We start from the raw sequence: 19,760 nt of genomic DNA on the forward strand, positions 1-19,760 counted from the left end.
TTTTAATTAAAGAAAAAAATAACCGGTCATTTCCCTGTTTTTTCTCGTTTCGCAACCATTTTTCACGACCAATAAAATTTAGAAATTCGAACTCTAAAACTAAACACTTTTCCATTTAAAGTAATAAGAAATAAGATGCAAATTGAAGCACTCAAAGTGGATCTATTTAATTTTAATATTTTTTTATTTAGGTTTAATAGTTTCCCCAGCCTAAAATTTTGTCCGACGCGTATGCTGCCGCTCTCGCTTCGCTCGGGCGGCACCTTCGCACTCCTCGCCCATAGCTGTCTAATATAATAATAAATAAGATGTTTAATTCAGTCTGAATTTCCGGGACATCGGAGATGAAACTCCCAGAGGTATTCCCTTAAAAATTAAATCGGAGAAGATTGTTTCTTGGATAGATGTCTGCATAGAAATAATTCAAAGGAAAATTTTTCGATGCAAAAAGTATTATGCAGGAGTGCGATCACTCTTATAAATAAGGTAGGAAATCTACAGGGAATGCTTCAGGTTCATTTTTCTGTTTTCCTGTGCATTTTCAAGTACGCTCAGGATTGGCAAGTCTGTGCTATATTGAACTTTTTTCCGGATACGTGCTACGTTTACTTTCCTCCTCTCTCATACTTTCTTTCCAAGACAATTTTCAGTCAAACCACACTATGATATAAGACAGTAGCGGGACCATCTCAAGACAAAACCTTTCTTGCATATTTATGGATGAAATAAGGAGCGTGATGCATACATAATAGGAAAAGATACACACTGAAATATACCTTTGTGAACGTGAGTCTATCAAAGTCTATCAATTCATTTTCTTTCACCTTAGAACATTTTGTAACATATTCAATGTTTTAGTAAAATCTTGGATTTTATTTTTTTAAGAAACAGTGCTCTCTCTCTCTCTCTCTCTCTCTCTCTCAGTTTAAAAATTAGCATTTCTTATGAGAGCATTTACATGCCAAAAACTGGGGGTTCAGTAAGGGCCTGTGCATAAATTGCGTAAATTTTTTTTTTGAAATTTGAAACACGTACCTCGTTTTTTGGGCATTGAAATTGATCGTTTATAGTTCAAAATTAAACTATTCAGTTTTCCATTAAGAACTCATCATTTTTAAATTAAAATTAAACTAATAGGTTGAATACGAACTTTCTGGTTGAAATTTCACAATTTTGGGGCTTTAAATTCAACTGTTTTGCGGAAAATTCCTCTTTTTGATTTGAAAATTGAACCATTTGGATGATATTTTTTCTTCCTTAACTGAAAAATCCCTCTTAGTAAAAAAATCAACTATTTGAAAATTCAACTGGTTTGTAGAAAATTCCTCTTTTTGGATTAAAATTTAACTTTATATGGAAAATTCTTCTTTTTGGGTAGTAAATACTATTATTTTTGTAGAAAATGCAACTATTTGGTTGAAACTTAAGTTTCTGGTTAAAAATTAACTTCTTGCTTAAAAAGCCTTTTTGATTTAAAAATTCAGCAACTTGGTTGAAATTTTTGTTTTTCTCTTGACTAGAAAATCTTTCATGCTTAAAGAATCAACTATTTAGTTTCAAATAACCTTTTTTCAAAATGTATGATTTAGGTTGAAAATTTATATTTATTAAAGAAAATACATCTTTTTGGCTTTGAAACTTAACTGCTTCGTCAGAAATTCGATTTCCTATGATACTTCATGTTTTCGGTTTGCAAATTTAAGTTATTTTTAGAGAATGTGCATTATTTATTTGAAGATTCAAAAATCTGGTTAACAATTTTTTTTTTGCTGAAAAATATTTCTTCGTTGAAAATACAACTCTTTTGTTGTAAATTTATTCTTTTGATTTGAAAACGCAACACTTTTGGTGGAAACTTATCTTTTTTGGTTAAAAATGCACATTTTTCTTTAAAAGTGTACCTATTTGTTTGCGTTTTAAACTATTTTGTTAAACATTCATGTTATTGGGTTGAATTTACCTTTTTGTAATTTAAAATCAAAATTTTATTGGTTTCATTATTACATTTTAGATTTTTCGTTGAAAATTCATCTTTTTGATTGAAAAATCAAATACCTTTTTTTTAAACTGAATTTCTTTATTAAAACTTCATTTTTTTGTTGAAAATTTTTCCTTTCAATTTTTTTTTAATGTTGCTTTCTAGAAAATCGGCTTTTTGGTTTAAAAATTGAACTATTTGGTTTAAAATGCCACTGTCTTTGGTTGGCGCTTAATATTTTTTGTTTAGAAATTTTAACATCTGAAAATGATAACTGAAAATATTAACTTTTTTTCATTGAATTATTCTGTCAAAAATTCAACTATTTTGTTAAAAACATTTTTTTAATTTTTTGGTATAATAAAAAACAATGATTCTAGAAAAATACAATTATCGTGACATAGTTTATAACTAGGGACAATCTTACGCGTGAGTTAATACATACCTTCCTGCCTCGCATTACGGTTCCCCTTTACAAGCAAACGATCCTTTTATAGCATAATCCATTTTTACATCACTTTGATGTTCACTGGGTTAGGGATGCGTATCTAGTGCGTGACTCAGTAAAAAGGGTCTCCCTTAGGAACAAGATTTCATGTCTTTCAAGACAATATTATGTTTCTTTAAAAAGGTTGTATATAGAAAGCCATTCCACACCCCAAGAGACATTGGAAAACAGTAGGAGTTTGACCAAAATAATTTGTGACCAGTCACAGGGGTGCCTTTCTGCCCCCACGAGATGTTGGAAAAGGGTAGGGGTTCGAACCAACATTACAGTAAAACTCTTCTATAGTGCCAATTTTGTGGCTGACGGTGGCTATAGAAGGGAGGGCTATTGAAGGGTTTCACTGTATTTCTATAATCAGTAACAGGGTTGCCTACACGCCCCTAGGAAATGTTAAAAAGGGTTAGGGGTTCGAATCAACATTATTTGTGTTACATGTCAAAGGGGTGCTTTCCCGCCTCCACGAGATGTTGAAAATGGGTAGGGATTAGTTGAATTTTATGAATTCCTTGAATTCTGTAAATTCCACGAATTTCGTAAATTTCTTGAGTTCCCTGAATTCCATGAAATCTGCGATCCCCATGAAATCAGTGAATTCCATAAATTCCGTGAATTTCATCAATTCCTTGAATTCCATTTATCGCGTGAATTCCATGAATTCCGTGAATTTCATGAATTCCCGTGACTTCCACGAATTCCATGAATTTCTTAAATTCCGTGAATTCCATAAATTCCGAAAATTCCATGAATTATGTAATTATTCAACAAAACGTAGCATAGAATATTAATTTAAAAAGAAATTTGATACCTCTGGCTCAATTTTTAGAAATATTGAAAATAAATAATTGTTTAAATAATGAAAATGCAATTACTTTTTATCTTTTTTGGGAATTAATAATTGTTTAAATAATTGAACATTGTTTTAAAAATCATGTTAAGTATTTAAATTGTCCATTATTAATTATTTCTACGAAAAAGTCGACGAAAATTACTAAAGAGTAACAATAATACGTAAAAATGTAGTGTTTTGATTTTTGGGTCATATTTGGGGCGCTACAAGGAGGGTAAGGGTGGGTTGGAAATTAAAGTTATTAGTATGGTTTTATTTCGTAGTCTTGCCCTCTAGAGTGAAAAAAATTTTGCAATGCATTTTTGGACCAGCCTAGTGTATACAGTACGATTTAATTACTCGAATTTATGAAAGACTAATTTTCGACCAAATAGGAAATTTTTTAACTGACAGACATATTTCGAAGCAAAACATTTTAACGAAAGACTTAAATTTTTAACTAAGAAAGATTTTTTAGTCAGTTAAATTTTCAAAACAAAAAGTAATATACATAAATAAATAAAATTATAAAAAAATAATATAACAATAATAAAAATTAATAAATAAATTCTCAGTTGAATTTTCAGCCCAAAAAAAAGAATTTTCCACAAAAATAAGTTACTTTTCAAATAACTATTTGGAATTTTTAACCAAATAGTTGAAATTGCAACCTAAAAATCCTAATTGAAAAAAAAAGTTGAATTTTTGACTAAAAATAATAACTTCTTAACGACATTTTTAAGTCATTAATTAAAATTTTTGAGCTAAATAATAGCATTTTTTACCACAAGATGAATTACCAACCAAAAAATTGTACGTTCTTAGAAATCAATACTTTAAGATTTCACAGTAAGATATTATGGGGGGGGGGGCAGAGCAAATCCTTTGGTATTTTACATGAGAGAGGTGGTGTTGAAAATTGAAATAAAATCCTTAACTGAATTTGTGGATGACCCCTTCAACTTGAGCTTTGGTTCATCGAAAATTCCACGACTCCTTATTGAGATTTTGATGTGGCACACCAAAATATGTCTCACCATTTTAAATAATAATATAATTGGTTTTATTTCAGAAAAATATACATGCTTATCCATCTCACAATAGTATTTGAAAACAACTTTTGAATAAAAACTCCTACCTCACCGACATGGAAACCTTTCCACAGCTAAATTGGTTCATGTACGTGCTAAGTTTCTAGAAGCTTCTTGAAGGTTCCCGATGACGTCACAAAATTATATTCCGTAATTCTAAGAAACGAATTTCCGTTAAAAACTTCAAGATTTTTTTATTATCTTAATTAGGCATTTCCCGGAAACAACGCCAAAGTAATATTTAGATTTGTCCTGGCATTTTCTACTCCGTCATATAGTTATGAGAAAAACCAGAACAAATCAAAATATATACTTGAATGTGTTTAAGTGAAATGCTTAATTGTGATGATAAATAACCTTGAAGTTGTTCACGCAAATACGTTTCTCACAATTCCGCAATATAATTTTGTGACGTCATCAGGACGCTTTGACAAGATCCGTTTAAACCTGATTGTTTAGTCGCTGCCGTTAAGGCGTCGGACATCTAGGCGCTATTAAGGTTAGGTGGTGGACTTTTAGGACATGTTTGTTCTCCAGGACTTTTAGCCGCTAGAAAGGTTAGTCGCCAAGCGTTTAGCCGACAGGACGTTCAGCTGCCAGGTCAGTGAATAGCTAAATTCCCTACGCCTAAACATCCCGCGGCTAAATGTCCAGCGCCTAAATAGTAGCGTCCAAACGGTCCCGCCTAAACAGCAGCGCCTAAACTTCCTGATCTCAACTTCAAAACATCAGAAAATGCCTTGACCAACCGATTTAAGATAAACAAAAAACCATTATCACTCAATACATATTCAAATGGATTCACTTATATATGTTTCAAGCTCCCTTAGCGTGTTTCACTTTCTTGAAATATTAGTGTGCAACAATTAATTGTCATTAAACTGATTTTTTTTCCTCCTTCCTTTTTTTAGTTGTAGAAAAAGATTTGAATGCATTTTTTTCATATGACACGTCATAAAAACTCGGTATGAGGTATTTACCCGCTAGTGGGATTACCCATCTTCATCATCTTGATTTACAGTGGTTCCTTAATGTTTTCACACCCCGAGCAAAACAAGGGTGAGAAAATAATCGTAAAATCTTATGTTCGAAGTATAAAGCGCTTGAGGAGAAAATTAAGTTCCCTATGGAGTAAGTATTTTGCTACACTCTTGCAACGGTGAAGCTGCGAATAAGGTTATATCCCCACCAAATCTTTAAAAATGATTCTTCACTACTATCGCGGCGTTAGTAGCACTAATTGCCTACGAGACTGCATATCAAAAAATTAATTCAGACTTACATTTTTATGTTTTTTACGTTCTCATCAGAGAAGGTATTATATTTTTAATTTAGAATTCATGTTTTTTAGTTACAAATTTAATTATTTTTTTTAGAAAATTTAATAATTTTGATAAAAAAATCATCTTTTTTGGTTGAAATTTAAGAGTTTGTTAAAAATGCAAATATTTGCTTCGAAATCAATAGGTTAGTTAAATTCTGAAGTTTTTTAATTTAAATAATAATGCTTTTGGTAGAAACATCAGCTAATACATTTTTTTAATTAATTTTTTTGTTAAAAAATTAACTATTACATTTTTTGTGCAAATTTTCGCTTTTCAATTAAAAATTCAATTACTTGCTTACAATTTTAACTACTTTGTTAAAAAAAATGTTGGTTGAAGATTTACTTTAGTTAAAAACTTTATCTATTCAATTGAAAATTTAACTATTTTGATGAAAATTCCTTCTTTTTTGGTTTGAAAATTAATCTTTCTGGTTAAAAATTCATCTTTTTAGTTGCAAGTTTAATTAATTTGTTGAAATTTTTTTTTGTTGAAAGTAATTTTTTTACTGTAAATTTAACTGTTTTAGTTTAAAATGTATTTTTCATAGTTGAAAATACAGCTGTTTGGTTGAGACTTCGTTTTCTTTTTGGTTAAGAATTTATTTTTTTAATTAAAAATCTAACTATTCGGTTTTTGGTTGAAAGTGAATTTGTTTACTTCAAATTTAATGTATTTTGTTAAAAATTTATCTTTTCTGGTAGAAAATTTATCTTTTTAATCTAAAGTTCAACTATTTGGTTAAAAATTAACTTTCTTGTTTAAAAAAATATTTTCTTTTCGATTATTCAACTGTTTTACAAAATAAAAAATGGTCTTTTATGCATTAAAATTCAAAATTTTGGGACTAACTTCTTTCCTTTCTTGATTTGAAAATATTTTTTGTTTGAAAATTCGACTATGTTGTTGAAAATTTGTCCTTTTGTGTTGAAAATTCAACTATTTTGGTGAAACATGTCAACTGGTTGATTGAAAATAAGCTTTGAAATGAAAATGAAATTTTTAACTGTAAAATTAACTATTCTATTCTAAGTTGAAAACTGATGTTTTTCAGTTCAAAATTTATCTTTTTTTTTTTTTAAGAATTTGTTCTCTTTTTTTTTACAAATGTATGTTTTTAACTAAATATATTTTCCGATATTTCAAGGTATTATCGAAGATTTTTAAGAATTTAAAAATTTTTTTAATATTGTAGAGCGTTTAAAAAAATCCGGAATATTTTCGAAATCCAGGGAATTTTTGGGAACTTTGAAAAATTTCAAAGGATTTGAAATATTTTTTAAGTTATATTAAAAGATTCTAAGGAATTTAAAAAAAAAATTAATTTTGAGAATATGAAGAAATTTATTCACGATCATTGAGGAATTTCGCAGGTTTTCAAATATTTTCCAAAAGTTTAAGGTATTATAAAAGATTTTAAGGAATTTAAAATATTTTAGGATTTTTAAAAAATAGGTATTTTCAATAGGCTTATCAAATTTCAAGGGATTTCAAAGAATTTGAAAGATTTTGAATAGTATAAAAGACTTAACAAATATTTTTATGATTTCCAGTAATTTTTTTGAATTTCAAAAGATTTAAAAGATTTTAGGGCATTTTTTAAAAATCCACAAAATTTTTATAGATTTTAAAAAGTTTTAAATAACTTGAATGTGTCCCAAAATTTTTTTAAAGAGCTTTATGAAATTTCAAGAAATTCAAAAAAATTTGAAACTTTTTAGAATGTTTTGGAATAAACCAACAAACTTTTACTAGCATCAAATTATATTAAAGGATTTCAACAAATTTTACTGAATTTAAAATATTTTGGGGTATTTTAAAAGATTCCAAGAAAATTTAAATATACTATAATGGATCATGGATTCCATGGATAATGGATTCCAGTAATCTTTTGGGATTTCAAAAGATTTAAAAGATTTCAGGGCATTTTTCAGATTTTTAAAAAGTTTCAGAGAATTTTGAAAGATTTCAATACATTATGGAATATCAAGGGATTTAAAAAAATTGTACAGAATTTTAAATATTTTAGCGTATTTTAAAAGATCCCAAGGAATTTTGAATAGGCGTCACTAATTTGAAGAGATTTTAAAAGATTTGAACATTTTTGAGATATTAAAAAAAATTCCGAGGAATTTCCTTGAACTTTAAAAACTTTCAAGGTATTTCAAACTATTTTAAAGAATTAAAAATATTTTAAATTAATATAAAGGTTTCCAAGAAATTTTTTAATTGATTTCAGTAATTTAATGAGATTTTAAAAGATTTAAAAGATTTTAGGGCTTTTTTTAAATCAAGGGATTTCGAAAGATTTTTAAAATATTTTATGGTAATATAACCGGGTAATTTTTCACTCACTGAATTCAATCAATTTTTTATTTTTCGCATTTTTTTAATTCACTTGAATTTTATTTGACTTTTTCTGCAATTCTTATTCTCACTTTTTGGATTAGAAATTGTATACTTTTTATCCGACATTCGGTTTAAATAGATGACTATTTCACTTTTTTCAAATAAATTATGCTGCAAGAATCTTGAGAATTCTAGTTATAAAAAACTTGATGTGAAAAAGGTTACAAGAATAAAATTTTGGTCTATAAATGTTAATGGTCAGGGACAATTATTCAATGCTTTTTTTATAACAAAAAAAATAGAAACTTGGTTCGAATCTGCAGTCATAAAACTTATGATGATTCGATCGTGGATAGGACATAAAAATCTAATAAAAAAATGTGTTTTCTATCTCTTTCAGTAGGTATAACGAGCAACAAAGTTTAAGGACATAGTCGTGCTATGAAACTTTTAAAGTATTAGTCAAAAGGTTACTTTTTTATTTTTACACTATTATTGGCAAACTAATCTTTTTTTAATAAATTTCTTAGTTAAATAATAAATATTTGCATTATTTTATATGAAAAGACATAAAAAGCTAATCAAACAATAAAATAAAGAAATTAGTCAGGAGGTTACTTTTTCTGTCTTTGTAATAACTATTTTTTTTATAAATTAGTTAATCAACTAATAAATATATGCATTATTATAAAGAATGGAAATAAATATATTCATCTCGTGAAAAGTTTGACATAATTTGATCACAAAAAGCAAAATCCCGCTTTTTAAAAAATAACAAATTGTTTATTAACGTAATTCAAATATCCTAAAAGTGAAAAATGGCAAAAAAATGAGAAAGTTTAAGTTTGCGAAGTTCTATTTATTGCTTATTCAAGAAAAAAAGAATGTTCAAATTTCCGAAATTATTGTATTACTAGTTGAATTATTAGTTGAAAATTGATCTTTTTCAGTTGAAAATTCAATTTTCTGGTATAAAATTCAATAATTTTAGCCAAAGATTAATCTCTTTGGTTAAAACTTTCACACTTTTGCTAAAAATGCATACATTTTGTTGAAAATTCATCAATTTCCTAGAAATATTAATCATTTCATTTTTCGCTGTGAATTCTTTTTCTTTTTTTTTTTTGTCAAAAAAGAACTTGGTTTAAAGTTTAACTTCTTTGTAAAAAGTTCCTTTTTTATTAGGATTCATGATTTTAGTCGAAACTTCTAACAGTTTGTCGTACATTAATTTAGTTGTTGAAAACTTATATTTTTGATTAAAAATTTACCTTTTTTTTGTACAAAAATCGTCTTTTTGAATTAAAAATTCAACAATTTGTTGAAAAATGAAACTATTTGGTTGAAAATTAACTTTTTTAGAAAATTCGTTGCTTTTTTTTTGTTAAAAATTAATATTTAGTCTGGAAATGTGTAGTCCCATTCCCGATGGAAAATTGTTGCTTTATAAGTTGAAAATTTAGCTATTTATTAGAAAATGCATGTATTTTGTTGAAAATTCATCAATTAAGATAGAAAATTAATCTTGTTTTATTTTTAAATTTATGATTTTGTTTGAGGGCTTAACTATTTTCTTAAAAATTCTTTGATTTTATTTGCATTCAACTGATTCAAAATTAGTTGTTTTTTTTTAATTAGGATTTTAAACGGTAAATTCAAGGATTACATCTTTGCTTGAAAATTGATCTTTTTTAGTTTAAAATTCCTTTATTTGGTTGAAAATGTATCTTTCTTGATTGAAAATAAACTTTTTTTTAATAGGTCAAAAAAAGGCCCCTGATTGCGAATATCTTGGGTAGGTTTTCGAAATATGGGTCAATTTTTTTTTAACAATTTTTTAAGACAATTTCATTATTTATTGAAAAAAATGTATAAAATCATTTTTGACATGGCTGAGAAAAAATAAAACTTTTTTGCGTCTCGCACTTTTATCGTATGAGAAACCGTTTGCAATATTCAGCGTTATAAACAAATAGTCTTTTAACAAAATTGCCATATTTGCACAGTGTTAACTCAGAATCTCGAACATTATTAACATAATTTTTTGTTCATAATTTCTTTTGATAAATTTTTTATAACAATTGATATAAATAATAATAGAAAACAGTTTAACTCAACCAAAAATACTAATTTTCAACAAAATAGTTCAATTCTCAACCAATATCATATCAATTTTATAACAAAGAGTTAGAATTCTATCACAACCGATAGATTTTTAGCCAAGAAGGTGAATGTTCTACAAAAAAAATTAATTTTCAAAAAAATATTTGAATTACAAAACCACGAAATAAATTTTTGAATTAAATGATGAATCCTTTAAAAAAATGTATTTTGAACAAAGTGTAGTTTAACTTTGAAAGAAGTAGTTAATTTTTCAATCAAAAAAAGAATTGTCAACAAAGTACTAGTTGATATTTAAACCAAGAATAATCGCAATTGAAACAAAAGACTGTTGAAGTAAAACTATAACTAAAAAGATTCATTTTCAACCAAAAATTTTTATTTTTAGCTAAAAACAATAACGTTTCTATCAAATTATTAAAATTTTCTACCAAAAAGGAAGAATTTTCAAACAAAATACTTCAAGTTTTAATTGAAAATGGTGTAACTATACATTTTCATCTACAAACATAAAAATAAAACATATATAATTTAGAACATCTTGTACTAAAATGTTTAAAACTTGCTAAATTAAACATATTAATTGAACCTCTAATTACTAAAGAAAAACACGGTGGAGTCCACGTCAACTAATCGCGGGAATTTTCGTTTTGAAATTAGGTTCGGCTGTAATTTAGAATGTATATTATCTTAATGGTGAAAAAAATCTCAACAAATATTTTTCGAAAATTCGAAAAAAAGACAAAGATATGGGCATTTGAGTTTTTTAAGCATTTTCTTTTAATGCCGTATCTTGGATTCAAATTGACCAATTTAAACTTCCGACGTCTGAATTTACTTCTTATGATACATTTGAAAATTTTTTAAAATGTAAACAAAATTTTTGTTTGTTAAAAATTTTAGAAAAAAAAGTAAATGAATAGTTTGTTAAGCAAAAAATGCCAACTCCCAAAATCGACAGGTGGTCCAAAATTGGCATAGAGCCCAAAAATGTAAATAAATTCAAAAATTGACACAGTGCTTAAAATGTGTAATACAACTTGGTCTATAATTCCTCACGGCGTTATTAAATTTTTCGAAAACATTGTATTTATAAATTGCTTAAAATATGCGAATAATTTAGGAATTTGTTCTTATGAAATTCCCAATCTCTATCGACGTCGTAAGTTTGATTATTTTTTAAATTTCAGTGATGAAATTCTTTGCACTTTTCCAACCAAATTTAATACACAATAACATTTTTATTTTATTTTCATATTCTTAAATTATTCAAAATGTGCTAAAAACCTATAAATTTATTTTTCTAACATTTCTAATCTCATTCGCAATTTTCAGTTTCATAATTTTTACAATTGCTGCGACGAAAGACTGCATTTTTTAAATAAAATTTAGTAGAGAATAAGACTGTCTACTTCTAAGGAGTTTTTCAAAAAGTGGGCGCCGTATGCAAACATAAACTAAGGTTTCGTAGCCTATAAAGACATTTATTAATTTTTAATAGATTCTTACCGAAAATTTTAATTGCAAAAAATTTTTTAATAATAATTTTTAAAAAAATTAAGTTTTAAAAAATGAAACCTAAATTTTCTTTAATTTTTTCTTTAAAAACGTTTTTTCCAACAAAATAGATCAATTTTCCATGAAATAATTTATATTAAAACAAAAAAAAATCAATGTTCAACAAAATAGTTAAATTTGAACAGAAAAAAGATCAGTTTTGAATCAAAAATGGAATAGTAATTACTCCGGTACAAAAATAATTTACCACAACAACAAAAATTTCCGACCAAAATAATGAATTTTCGAATAAAATTATAAATCTTCCGCTGGAATAGATGAACTTTCAACAAGAAATATTAAATTCTATCAAAAAGACCAATTTTCAGCAAGCTCCATGAATTTTCAATTTACAAGACAGTTGGTGAACCAAAAATTAAATAGATAAAGTTGCAGTTAAAAAAATTAATTTTTTTTAGTTTTTCAGTGAAAAAATCGATTAAAATCTCAAGAATTCTCTCCACGGTTTTTTCTAAAAATTTCAATTTGTGGTCTACTTTTCACTCAGGGCCAGGTAATAATTACTCAAATATAACAAATCTAATTCTTTAATTAAATTTTTATTTTTTATAACTTTTTTCTTCTTTAGTAATTCTGGAAATTTAAATATTTAAAAAATGTTGCAAAGATTTCAGATAAATATAAAAGATTTCACCAAGACTTCAATGATTTTCAAAAGAAATCATAAAGATTTCAATCATTTTTACAAAATTACTAAAGATTTCAGATAAATTTGATAGATTTCACAAAGACATAAATGATTTTCCAACGATTGTACAAAGATTTCAATAATTCCAAAAATGTTTCAAATATTTCCAAAGATTTCATCGATTTTCTAAGCATTTGACACAGATTTTAAAAATTTGGTGAAGATTTCTAATATAAATTTTTAAAGGTTTTTAATGATTTCAAACAGATTTCTAATGTTTCGCAAAAAATTCGGATAATTTAAAAAGGTTTCACAAAGACTTCAATAATTTCCCAAAGATTTTAAAGATTTATAATTTTGTTTTTATCTCTGCTATAATATAATAAATTAATGATATAATAATATAATAAATTAATATGTATAAATGATTGACAAAAGAGTTAAAATAATTAAGTTTGAAAAAAATACAATACCGTTTAAGAACTGGTTCTTTAAAAAATTAGGTTTGTAAAATTCCACGAATTATTACCTCGCACTAATTAAAAAGTGGATAAAAAGTGTAAAATTATAGAAAAACTGCTACGTCCTAGCATTATTTTAAGACAATGTTCATAATCATTCATAATAATAATAAGTAATAATAAATTGTTTAAACAATTTCTCATGTTAAATTTAATTTATTTTTTGCATGCACCAACTGAGAAGTTGATAATAAGTAAATTGAAAAATTCGGGCAAAACCGCAACTTTCTAAATCTATTCCAAGATATAATTGTTATAAGCAATAATAAATTCTTTTAAAAATGTATATAAACATCTAATTATGAGATAAAGAATGATAATTAGCGATAAAATGTCAAAAAATTTAATTTTTTGCTTATGGGATTTTTGGGGGCCCTATGATTAAGGCTTATGGGGATGACCTTTCGAAAATAAGTATTTATTCGTATTCTGCTGCTAATTATAAAAATAAATGCATTTATGATAACATATTGGAGCCACCATTTTGTTTTAAAAAAATAAGATTACAAACTTTAAGTAAACTGTCCGAGAAGGCTTCGTCGAGTCGTCCCGATAAACTAGAGGATCGAGTTGGCCCCTAATAGCACGGAAAGTTCCGCGAACGCGCCTGGAACGTTCCAGAAACGTTCCCTGAGCGTGTTAAATGTCCGCCGCTTGGGAACGTTCCAGGAAGGTTCCATTGAGACCTGAGGGGAACCTTCCATTATTGTTATTTTTAATAACAATTATCTCGTAAACCGTAAGAGATAGGTAAAAAAAGATGTCCTTTTTGAGTTTTGAGTACCGTATATATAAACATTGTAATATGGTATCTATATCGTAAACTGACATTAATTTTGACCCATCCCTTAGGGTTTTTTGGATAATCATTTATAATAATAACAATAACGATAATTTATTCTTTAAACTTTCCACTGGAATGTTCCTGGAACGTTCCAAAATGTTGGACATTTTACACGCTTAGGGAACGTTCCAGGAACGTTCCCGGAATGTTCCGTGCTACTAGGGGTGAAAGGGGATGAACTACCGTCATTAGGTACACATCCCATATCTTCATCAATGTGACCAGTATTTGATAATGAAGAAATACAATGACGCACAATTATTTTGAAACGTCTTTATATTTGTACAAGATGTTTCAATAGAATTTCTAAAAGAGATTCTCTTGACTGAAAATATTTTTGTATTCTTTTTTTCTCCCCACGCATGCGTCGCGTTGACAACTGGATTGATTACTGCTGGTGCACTTATTTAAAATAATTAACTATTCAAGTCAATTGTTTTCAACAATTGATAATTGTGAGATTATTTGTTTAAATTCTTTAATCACAAAATAGACTTATAAAATGAAAGCTAAAATAATCATTTGATTTTACTTCATTAAAGTAAATAATCGATTTTAAATTTAAAGGAAGGTATACCTTGTTCATCACAAATATTAATTCACAATTATTTTGTTTAACTTTGTGCACTTTACAATTGTTATTTATTATAAACAATTATAAACAAAAACAAAGAATATAATCGTTTTAAATAAGCGCACAATCGGTAACCAATCTGGTTTTCGATGTTACGCATGCGCAGTACGAAAATATTCCAGAATTAGATCTTCCAAGTTGTGACGTCAATTTGCATGATGTCTGCACTCTGAGGGCCAAACAATAATGCCAATTGCACAGGACGAAACTTTATTTTTTTAATAAATTGAAACAAACATTTTTCATAATAAAAGCAGTTCAATCACATAATAAACCATAATACATATTAATATACATCAATAAATAATGAATAAAATCAAATATTTTATTATTTTATTGAATAGCTTTTAAAAAATAAACAATAATATTCAAATATACTTATGAGGAAAAATATTTTTTTATTAAGTCGCATGCGATTGGTGTTGTTGCTTGGCCCTCAGAGTGCAGACATCTTGCATTTCTCCCACCTAACCTGAAGAATTGTTTATTTCATGAATTCGTGCTCGAGTCGTTCGTGCGGCACGGTTCGCTACTGTCACACGTGAATGTAAATCTGCTTTCATTTCCTTATAAAGTAATCTCGTAATTGAAAAGATCAAAAGCAGAAACATGGTTCGCGTTGTGACTCAAGATACCTACAACGAGGTTGTAAAAGAAAACATTGAAGAGTTTTCAATGTCTCCGGAAGAAGCTGTTGCTGAAGCTGTCAAGGAATTTGAAGCACAGGTAAAGACTCACTTTCCTTTTTATGTAGATCCTTTATCCTTCAAGTTCAATGTTTCCACTCAGATGAATCTTAACGAACCTTAAAAGGTAAGATTGCATTCGGCCTTGCGCGGTTCTTTTTTTCAAGACCAGAATTAACATTTTAATTTTTTTTCGTAACCTAAAAATTGATATCGATTTTTCAATTTCTTTTGATGGAACATCCTTCGAAAACTTACATTTTACAAATGAAAATTTAACTATTTCATTTTTGTTTATAAATTTATCTCGTTTAGATTAAAATCCAAGGAAATCTTTCTTTGTTGCAAATTTGTATTTTCTATTTGAAAAGTCATTTCTTGATGCAAATTAATCTGTTTTGTTTAAGGATGCAACTTTTTTAGTTTTTTTTATTGAAAATTCGACTTTTCTGGTTAAATACAATTGTTTTTTATTTAAAATTGAAAAATAATTTTTGGATTTATCAACTATTTCATTTTTCGTTGTAATCTTTATTTGTTGAAAATTCGACTACCTGGTTAAAGGTTCAACTTCTTTGTTGAAAATTTTTTTTGTTTGTATGAAAATTCACTTCTGTTTGAAAATGTTTTTTATTTTATTAATTTTTTGGATATATCAACTATTTCAGTTTTCTTTGAAATCGTTATAACTTTTTTTTCAATAATTTTTTCAACTGAAAATTTAACTATTCCATTTTTGGGTTAAAAATTTATCATTCTTAGTGGCAAATTTTTATTTTTAATTTAAAAACTCAAATGTTTGTTTAAACGGTATAAAATAAAAATATGTTTTGAATGTATCAACTATTTTAGTTTTATTTGAGATCTTTATTTTTTTTAATTAATTATTTTGGAAAATTAACTTTTTTGGATGAATGCCACTGTTTTAATCTAAAATAGAAATCTTTTTTGGATTTATCAACTATTTCATTTTCCTTTGCAATCTTTATTTGTTAACAATTCGAATACCTAGTTGAAAGTTGAACTAAGTTAAAAATTAATTTTTTCTTTATTAAAAAAGTATTTCTTTATCTGAAAATACACCTGTTCAGTTTTTTAGTTAAAAATTTATTTTTTTAGCTAAAATACTAATTTTTTTTTTATTTTTTTTTGGTTATAAAATAAATTTTTTTAGTTGAAAATTGATCTTTTCCGGTTAAAAATTTAACTATTTTGGTCGAAAATTCACCTTTATTTGTGGAAATTCCAATCAATGATTGAAACTTGAACCGCTTGTTTAAAAATGAATTTTTTAAATTAAAAATTGATATTTTTAAGTTAAAAAGTCAACTATTGTTTAAAAATTCAACTTTTTTTTTAAAATTCATATATTTTATTTGAGTGTTCATCTTGTTTGGTATAAAATTACTTTTCTTTTTTGAAAAACTATGTTTTTAGGTAAAAATTGCAACTATTTTGTTAGAAATTTAATATTTTCCGGTGGAAAAATATACTATTTGGTTAAAAATTCGTCTTTTTGTTGGAAAAGCCACTGTTTGGTTAAAAATGATTTTTTTTGTTTAAAATTCATATTTTCGGGTTGAAGATTTAACCAGTTAGTAGAAAAGTTGTCTGTTTGGCTTAAAAATTCAAGCATTTTTAAAAAACTTTTTAAGTATTTTGTTAAAAGTTAAATTTTTCTATTGAAATTCCGTATTTTTGGTTTAAAAATTCAACAATTCTGTTTGAACTTTAACTATTTTATAAAAGGTTAACTACTTAGGTAAAAATTCAGATATTGTGTTGAAAATTTAATTTTTTATTGTAAATTGAACACTTTATTTGAAAATGTACTATTTTGTTGAAAATTCTTCTTCTTTTTTTTTAAATATCAACTATATAATTTTTCGTTGAAAACTTATATTTTTATTGAAAATTAAACTATATTTGGTTGAAGTTTAACATATTTGTAGTCGAATATTCCAGTTTTCCAAAATTTATAAATTTGGTTGAAAAATAAACTGTTTGGTTGAAAATTAATTTATTTTTGTCGAATATTCAACTATTTTGTTGAAAATTCCACAATTTGGTGCCATTTTTTTCTTTCTTTTCTGAAAACCTTTCGTTTTTTCAAATTTGAATTTTCAATTTGAAAATTCAGCTCTTTTATTTAAGGATTGAACTATTTGAAAATTGATCTTTTTTCGTTCGGGATTCAATTGTTTGATTGAAAATTCATATTTTAGGTAGTAAAATATAGTTGTTGTTTTGTTTTAAAATTCAACTATTTGATTGAAAACTCATCTTCCTTGATTATAAAATAATCTTTTTGTAACATCCTATTTCCCAGATTCCTACATTACCCACATTTTTTGCCAAAATTTGTTATACATGCTTGCACGAATTGAGGTATCGATTTAAAAATTTGTGAAAGTAAGTGAAAGAGCCTTAGTGCCTTTTATTTTAAGGTTCCGCGGTCTAAACCTGTTAACTGACTTTTTTTACATTTTTTTTCTGTAACATTTTTCATATGCAATTAAAGTGTTCAAGTTAAAGTGTATTATTTTTCTCTGGTAAATGAACAAAAAAACATTTGACAGTTTTTAAAAAAGATTGAAAATTGCAAAAGTAACAACGATTTTCCTTCGCCGTGTACAAATTCGAAAATGTGAGTTAACAGGTTTAGACAGCGCGCACTTTTTTCTACCGACACTTTTTTCATTTCATAACTAATAAATTCTTTGAGAATTTATGAGAATCTCAAAAAAAAATTTCAATTAGTAGAAAATTACAATTTTGTGAATAATTCATCCTTTTTGGTGTAAAAAATTCGTCTTTTTTGATTGAAAATTTAATTTTTGTAGTAGAAACTTATTATTATGTTTCAACAATCCAATTTTTGATGTTACTGAGTTAACTGTAATCTTTTTTGGATGAAAACTCAATTTTTTTAAAATATTTTTTTAATAATTTTTTTCTGCTTTAAGATAAATTTCATATTTTTTGATAAAAATACAAATATTTGCTAAGGAATTCAACAATTTTGTTAAAAAGTCATCCTTTTGGGTTGAAAAATCGTTTTTTTTTTATTGAAAATTCAATTTTTTTGGTACTTGATCGTGAAAACTCGACTAAAATCTTTTTCAACAGAAAATTCAACTATTTTTTTGAAAATTTATCTTTTTGATTTAAAACTTCATGTGTTATTGTGATTGATGGTCTACCATTTCGCCACCTGATGCCGAAAACAGGAACTAGAAAGAGTAGGTAAAATTTGAAAGATGTATTTTCATTTTTGCATTGAAAAAAAAATTATTTTTTAGATTGAAATTTCTTTTTTTTGCGTAAAAATGCACCAATTTCGTGGAAAATTAATTTTTTGTTAAACAGTCATATTTTTGGATTGGAAATTGAATTTTTCTAAAGAAAATTTCTCTTCTTGTTTGAAGATTCAATAATGTAGATAAACTTTTATTTATTTTTTGAGTGAAAAATCTTTATTTATTGGAGATTCGTCTTTTTGGTTTTAAAATTCTTTTCTTTCGTTGTATAAAATTCATTTTTTTTTTTTTATTAAAATATACAATATTTGTCAATTTGTCTGTTTAGGTTGAATATTCAACTATTATGTTTGAAATTCCATTATTTTGTGGTAAATTTCAGTATTTTGTTAAAGAGTTTTATCTTTCATATAAAAAAACCTTTTTTTTAAATTAATTAATACGTTTGAAAATTTTTAATTTCTATTTGACAGACTGTAATTCCTGAATATGTCTGAGCTATTAAATAAGTCATATTCAATCGCTGATATAGCCTAAACAATACAAATATTGTTAAAATTCATAAATTCTTTGAAACTCTCCTAAATTCTTTCATATTCTCTGTTATATAACCTAAACTTAAATTCTCGGAAATTTAAGAACTCTACACTCGAAGCACCACATCGAGTTGAAAGTTTGGGAAAATAAATGAGAAGCACAAAGAAATCTGGGTTTGGTCCTAAATTTTAATAATTACCGAAAAAGTTTTTTTTTTAAATAATTTTTTTTCTACTTTTTGTGTAATTATTAAAATTTAGGAGGAGGCTTAGATTTCTTAGTGCTTCTTAATTAATTTTCCCAAATTTTCAACTCGATCTGGTGCTTCGTGTGAAAATAATTTCAGGAATAAAACAAAGTGTCGATAAGGTAGGAATCTGGTCACGTGACCCACTCATCACATGGCCTTAAATTCGATTTTTTTCATGAATTTCATTGAATTTCATATTTATAACTTCTTTCAGGGAGTAGATTTGAGCAATATTATTAAAGATATGGCATTATGTGATGATTCGGATATCACATCTTGCCTTGAGAAGCTCAGTACTTGTTTAAGAGAAAAAAAATATGATTCAGCTCATTCACAACTGGAGAAATTGAAGAATGAATTAGATAAAGATATGGCTCGTAGAATATACGCAGCGAAACACAATGCCTATTCCATCTTGACCGATGTCATAAAGGAATGCAAAAATGACACTTGTGTGATAAGGCCTGCGCTAAAAACAATAACTTCACTAATGACTGGACATCCAGATTTACTAGATGAAAAGGGAGTTTCTCTCCAAATGGAGTAAGCATTTCCCGCATATTATTTTCCTAAACATCCCTTAAAATTCTAGAGTTTATTGATCCTTTTTTGGGGGGGGGGGGG

At 26.6% G+C, this 19,760-nt stretch overlaps 1 protein-coding gene across 1 annotated transcript in view; it reads left to right on the forward strand.

The window, feature by feature from the left end:
- Positions 1-14,898: 14,898 nt before the first annotated feature.
- The window catches only part of LOC117170209 (armadillo repeat-containing protein 6 homolog), a 31,161-nt gene continuing 26,299 nt past the window's right edge, over positions 14,899-19,760 (forward strand). The window contains exons 1-2 of the mRNA XM_033356821.1: positions 14,899-15,129; positions 19,351-19,679. Coding sequence (XP_033212712.1) covers positions 15,013-15,129; positions 19,351-19,679 — 446 coding nt within the window. The 5' untranslated portion in view covers positions 14,899-15,012. The remainder of the gene's footprint in view (positions 15,130-19,350; positions 19,680-19,760) is intronic.

The sequence above is a fragment of the Belonocnema kinseyi genome, chromosome 3 (assembly GCF_010883055.1).
Source record: "Belonocnema kinseyi isolate 2016_QV_RU_SX_M_011 chromosome 3, B_treatae_v1, whole genome shotgun sequence".
NCBI lineage: Eukaryota > Metazoa > Arthropoda > Insecta > Hymenoptera > Cynipidae > Belonocnema > Belonocnema kinseyi.